At 43.3% G+C, this 6,878-nt stretch overlaps 1 protein-coding gene across 1 annotated transcript; it reads right to left on the bottom strand.

The window, feature by feature from the left end:
• Window positions 1–2,728: 2,728 nt before the first annotated feature.
• LOC131203653 (carbohydrate sulfotransferase 11-like) lies at window positions 2,729–4,176 on the bottom strand. Its single transcript, XM_058194074.1, has one exon. The coding sequence runs from the start codon at window positions 4,097–4,099 to the stop codon at window positions 3,623–3,625; it is 477 nt and encodes a 158-aa protein (XP_058050057.1). The 5' UTR covers window positions 4,100–4,176; the 3' UTR covers window positions 2,729–3,622.
• Between the last annotated feature and the right edge of the window lie 2,702 nt (window positions 4,177–6,878).

Raw genomic sequence — 6,878 nt, 5'->3', positions numbered from 1 at the left:
CAAATAATTAAATATTTCTTTTGGTAAAGATTTTCTCACATAGTAAAATCTGCAGAAGGAATGGGTATGAGGCAGGGGTGAGTTCTACTTAGCTTTACTACCAGTTTGCAGCGGGATCGCGTGTGAGCGCTCGCTTTGCTTGCACACACATGCTTCCTGATGACGTTGGGGTTGGTGGGCGGAGCCTCCCTCCGGTTTTACTACCAGTTTGCAGCGGGATCGCGTGTGAGCGCCGCTTTGCTTGCACACACATGCTTCCTGATGACGTTGGGGTTGGTGGGCGGAGCCTCCCCGGTTTTACTACCAGTTTGCAGCGGGATCGCGTGTGAGCGCTCGCTTTGCTTGCACACACATGCTTCCTGATGACGTTGGGGTTGGTGGGCGGAGCCTCCCTCCGGTTTTACTACCAGTTCTCAAGAACTGGTCCGAACCAGGGGCAACCCACCAATGGTGTGAGGCAAACATATCAAAAGGGACCCTCCTTAGCTTCTTGGATTATAAAGATGAGGGGGGGGGGAGGAAGAGAGGTATTTTCAGACTTGCAAGATTCTGTTACTGGATTGCTGTACAGGTGAACTGACTAATTCAAACCCTGAACTAACCAATCCTCTCTTGGGAATTCATTTCTCTCACCTGGATGATTGACCATCTCCATGGACATTGAACTGGGAATAGGTGTGCTCTGAACTTGTGTGTTCTCCTGCAAACTTCAAGAAACTTCTGTATGGCAGCCACCAACCACCCCAAGAACCCAACAGTTCAGCATTGAGCTACATCCATTTTCTCCTATTGGGAGGACTAACCTGTTTCTCTTCCTTCATAGGACGACATTGAATTGAAGAATGTCTCAATCAGAATATACGATCTTCTCCTGAAAGGAGTGAAGGATTTACCTAATAGTGATGTAATAAAGGGTTTGTGAAGGACAAACATTTAGTTTTATTCCAGATGCTTTCGGACAATCTTTTGAGATTACTACAACTACCTAGTTCAATTTTTAAATAATTTAACAGATTGAACAAATTAACAGAGTTGGAAGGGACCTAATAGGTCATCTAGTCCAACCCCCTGCTCAAGCAGGAGACCCTACCCCATTTCTGACAAATGGACATCTCATGGGCTCTGGCTTCGTCCAGGCGTTTGCCATGTCAGGTTGCTCTTGGCTGTAACCGTCTCCTCAAACGGATGTCTCTGACCCCGTATAAGTTGTTCCAGCAGCTCTTCGTCCAGATCGCGGTACTCGCAATGCTTGGAGGCTTGTCTCAGGGCTGCCATGTAGTCGCTGATAGACTCGCCTTCTTGTTGCACTCGCTCCCAATGCTCATTGAAAGGCTCCTCGCGCTGGGTCTTTGGATCCAACAGATAGTACACAAACTCTTCAAAACGCACATCGTGGCCGCTTTCCAGGGCTTCGCTGCTAGGGTCTTGACGGTGCCGTCGGATTATCTTGGTCCCGTAGTGCTTATGGAATGCCGTGTTGTAGCTACGGGTGAATTTGTTCCGGTAGGCTGAAACCAACCGTTCCAGAGGCTCCCATACAAAGATGAACTTGAGGTAGTTGTGCAAGTGGTAGTTGATCTCAGGAGTGCTATACTCGGAGAGAGTGCAGAGGTTGGCTGGTACATGAGCTTCATGTTCTGGGATTTCCAGGGGGTCCTGGTACTTGCCCTTCCCTGTCAAGACCATCAGGACCTTCTTCCAATTAGTACAAGCCACCTTGGGGACATCGCAGTAGAGCATCTCATGGACATCATCCACCACCAGGTGCCACAAATCATCTGGAGTTAGGAGTCGTCGCTTGCGGGTGTATCGATGGCACATACTGTTTAGCAGCTCCCTCCTGTGTTGATGAATTGCCTGCAGGGAGGACTGCTCAAGCAGGAGACCTTACCCCATTTCTGACAAATGGCAGTCCAATCTTTTCTTGAAAGTCTCAAGTGATGAAGGTCCCACAACTTCCGAAGGCAAACTATTCCATTGGTTGATTGTTCTCACTGTCAGAAAGTTCCTCTCATTTCTAGGTTGAATCTCTCCTTAGTCAGTTTCCATCCATTATTTCTTGTCTGGCCTTCAGGTGCTTTGGAAAACAGTTTGACCCTCCTCTCTGTGATAGCCCCTCAAGTATTGGAAGATGGCTATCATGTCTTCCCTGATCCTTCTCTTCACTAGACTAGCCATGCTATTGGATTTCTAATTCATTGGTATTTTAAATCTAATTAATTAGTTGTCACAGCAAGGGATGGGAATGTTGCAAACCAAAGAACAGACAGCACCATGGGTCACATGTTAATGTATAGTCATTACATACTTACAAAGTAAAAACCCTTCCCAAGCTGGTGCCTCTCCTATATGTTAGGATCAAACTTGCAGAATTCCCAGCCAACAAAATGCTAGCTACATATCCTAGAGATTGCAAACTGGATGCAATTGTATGCATGAATGACTTTGCCAGACAGGAGAAAGAGTAGCAGATTAGGTAATATTTAGATAAGAGATAGCTGAATCTGCAGAAACAAGTGGGCAATCCACTAAGCATCCCTCCAGTGCAAATTGATGGAAACTGCATGGGAGCAGTACTTGATGGGAAAATGCAGAGGGTTTTTTTCTTTTTCTTTTCTGAGTTCTGTGAAACACCAGCAGCAAGGATGGAAAAAGGGGGAAACACAGGAGACGCTTATCTCATTGACAATTTTGCCTCACACCAAGTAACTGTTCACAATTAGACACTTCTGGCTCATATTTCCCTTGTCGCCCTCACTGTGGAGAAATTTGTGGGGATTATAACTGAACACATTAAATGCATGCACATTTTATTGTGTCTCCTACTTTCACACAGATTATCCCACCTCCTGACAAAAGGACATAGTTCCAGTGCTTCCTAGAAACAAATGCTGTTTGGTTAAGGACAGGAGAAAGGATAGACAAACCATAGCAGATTCTGTCTACTGAAACAGGAACAAAAGGCGGAGAGAACTCTGTGTGCTGATAAAACATAAAACAAAAAAGGTAGAGCTGCAAGCATCTCATATCCATCTCTGTTGGTTGACAGCAGAAACGATGAGGAAAGGGCATGTCACCAGCCTCATCGTAGGTGTAAATAAGGAGGGATGGTGTAATTGAAGAGCAAGTAATCCATCTTGTATAAATTAAATCATCTTCTTTGGTAGAAGGGGCTGATGTTCTTGAAGAATTTTGCAGTCAGGTTATTGTTGGTTCTGGTGGCCTTAGAAGAGGAGGGGAACTTGATGCCTGCATCAGCCAATTGCAAGATATAGTTGGCATCGTCAGCCAAGGTCTCATACTTGCCAATGATATCATAGTGGATAATGCATGGATGGCAAAGGGAGTGCACTCGCTCCCAATGCTCATTGAAAGGCTCCTCGCGCTGGGTCTTTGGATCCAACAGATAGTACACAAACTCTTCAAAACGCACATCGTGGCCGCTTTCCAGGGCTTCGCTGCTAGGGTCTTGACGGTGCCGCCGGATTATCTTGGTCCCGTAGCGCTTATGGAATGCCGTGTTGTAGCTACGGGTGAATTTGTTCCGGTAGACTGAAACCAACCGTTCCAGAGGCTCCCATACAAAGATGAACTTGAGGTAGTTGTGCAAGCAATAGTTGATCTAAGGAGTGCTATACTCGGAGAGAGTGCGGAGGTTGGCTGGTACATGAGCTTCATGTGCTGGGATTTCCAGGGGGTCCTGGTACTTGCCCTTCCCTGTCAAGACCATCAGGACCTTCTTCCAATTAGTGCAAGCCACCTTGGGGACATAGCAGTAGAGCATCTCATGGACATCATCCACCACCAGGTGCCACAAGTCATCTGGAGTTAGGAGTCGTCGCTTGCGGGTGTATCGATGGCACATACTGTTTAGCAGCTCCCTCCTGTGTTGATGAATTGCCTGCAGGGAGGACTGCTCAAGCTGGTCACCCTTGTAAAGAGTCTGAAGTGGACTTCGACCAAATTTTCCGTGCCAGCTGATCCTCAATATCCTGTCTTCTGCAGCCGGGTTCAGGCTGCTCTGGAAGTAGAAGATGACCAGGAGCAAGGAGCCCAAGCAAGTGGCCAAGACCATGCGGTACATCCTGCTTTTTCTCATCTTCGTCCCTGCGCCGCATCCCCCCCTCCCCGGGATCAGAGCTTGGAAGAACTTCGAGGAAATCGTGAGGAGCGATGCCAGCTCTTCCTCATGGCCAGGCTTATCCGGCTCCGCTCCCAGCGGCTGGCAGCTTTCCTCGCTTTTTGTTTTTAATGAAGAAGAGAGATTTTTCAATAGCACGCAATTGAATTGGATGCAAAGTAATTGGAGAAGGCTTACGGAAAAGACCACAAAATGAAAGAATGCATTGCATAAATCAACTGCAACTTATAAGAAAAACAAATATAATCAAACCATAGAAAAACAATAGTTTTAGCCAAGAAAAATCAGGTAACTAATTAGTTAACCAATCAAAAGGAGAAAAATTTTCATGAACATTATCTTTTATGGAAGCCAGTAAATTAGCTAGTTCATCCTCAATAGTTTTATTAAGTGAATGAAAATGCACAGCACAAGCTCGCTGACCAACCAAGCTACAAAATCCACCTTGACGAGCCAACAAATAGTCTATAGCAAAACGTTGTTGAAGCATATCTTGATTTAACTCTTCAATTTCATTCTGTAAATCTCTAATGATTGCAGCAGTAGCATTGATTGATTTTTCTAAATGACATGTAAGTCCTAAAATAGAATGTCTATTTTCTTGAGCAATTATTCCTGGATATGATCCCAAGGTAATGACTCCAGTTATTGCTCCAGCAATTGCACGTCCATAGATAGACAATGCAGAAAGTTGAGTGTCCATGATGACTTCATCTGAACATGCTGGTCCCAAGGCTGCACACTTCCTGCGAGATGATAATCGACCAGGAACACCTATTTGTACTGGTAGTGACAAATATCCAATTGCAGCACATTGATAGTTCTGAGGGTGTACATTTGTTGAATATCTATCAAAGAAGAACCACATAGTAGGATCTTTTAAACTGCCAGCCAGCACAAATTGATCCAACATTAAAAGAATCTTTGGCTTCAAAAAGAGGAAAATTATCAGGATACATATCAGGTACAATATTATGACCCTGTGATGTTTTGTTAATATTACCCCATAACCAATATTTTTGAGTACAATGACTATAATTTCCCAAGTTATTTAAAATACGTTTTGCTTTTGGGTAATCAGACCAATTATTAAGCCAAGTTTGTTTAGCATAACAACAAAAACATAAACCTTGAGTAAACTGTTTAATACGAAGATAATTCCATTTAACAAAATTCAGTTGACTTGGAGGTTTAGGAAATAACCAAGAAGAAGAAATATGTTGAAGTTGCGAAACAATAAAAGTAGAAGAGGTAATTAGATTAGGAATAAAAGCAACTTGACCAAGAGCCATAAGAGGTTCATAATATAAAGTTATGTTACGGCCATGAATTAAAAACATATATTGAGCATGACGAATCCAAAGGTTAGGACTGAGGGAAAAAGCAGGAGTTGTTTCAGAAATAGTAGAAACAGGAGGAGGAAGACAAAGAAAACAACACAAAAGAATAGTAATAGAATTAGCAGTTATAACAGCAAAAACTGCAGCTACAAGATTTTCTGGAGTTTGTGGTAAAGAAGCTTTCTTCAGTTGTTGTTGAGCTTCATAGGTTGTAGCTTTAACTTGACCCCAAGTCATGGGAGGAGGACGTGGCGACCTGGGAAGACGAGTCTCCGTTTTGAGATTCGGATTGAAGTTTGGAATGGGATTGTGAAGACTCTGATGCCATGCCATGATAAGGACGAACACACCAGCCTGGAATCCACACAGCTTGTTTTGTCTGCAGATCCTCAATTGCAGCGTAACCACGACCCCAGGTTATAAGTTTAGCAGGTCCACACCAGGCGGGATCAGAACTTGGAAGAACTTCGAGGAAATTGTGAGGAGCGATGCCAGCTCTTCCTCATGGCCAGGCTTATCCGGCTCCGCTCCCAGCGGCTGGCAGCTTTCCTCGCTTTTTGTTTTTAATGAAGAAAAGAGAGATTTTTCAATAGCACGCAATTGAATTGGATGCAAAGTAATTGGAGAAGGCTTACGGAAAAGAGCACAAAATGAAAGAATGCATTGCATAAAACAACCGCAACTTATAAGAAAAACAAATATAATCAAACCATAGAAAAACAATAGTTTTAGCCAAGAAAAATCAGGTAACCAATTAGTTAACCAATCAAAAGGAGAAAAATTTTCATGACCATTATCTTTTATGGAAGCCTGTAAATTAGCTAGTTCATCCTCAATAGTTTTATTAAGTGAATGAAAATGCACAGCACAAGCTCGCTGACCAACCAAGGTACAAAATCCACCTTGACGAGCCAACAAATAGTCTATAGCAAAACGTTGTTGAAGCATATCTTGATTTAACTCTTCAATTTCATTCTGTAAATCTCTAATGATTGCAGCAGTAGCATTGATTGATTTTTCTAAATGACATGTAAGTCCTAAAATAGAATGTCTATTTTCTTGAGCAATTATTCCTGGATATGATCCCAAGGTAATGACTCCAGTTATTGCTCCAGCAATTGCACGTCCATAGGTAGACAATGCAGAAAATTGAGTGTCCATGATGACTTCATCTGAACATGCTGGTCCCAAGGCTGCACGCTTCCTGCGAGATGATAATCGACCAGGAACACCTATTTGTAATGACGAATATCCAATTGCAGCACATTGATAGTTCTGAGGGTGTACATTTGTTGAATATCTTTCAAAGAAGAACCACAGAGTAGGATCTTTTAAACTGCCAGCCAGCGCAAATTGATCCAACATTAAAAGAATCTTTGGCTTCAAAAAGAGGAAAA

Source organism: Ahaetulla prasina, chromosome 9 (genome assembly GCF_028640845.1).
Source record: "Ahaetulla prasina isolate Xishuangbanna chromosome 9, ASM2864084v1, whole genome shotgun sequence".
Classification (NCBI taxonomy): Eukaryota; Metazoa; Chordata; class Lepidosauria; order Squamata; family Colubridae; genus Ahaetulla; species Ahaetulla prasina.
Note: the sequence above shows the minus strand (reverse complement) of the source record. Positions and strands in the feature narration are given on the sequence as shown.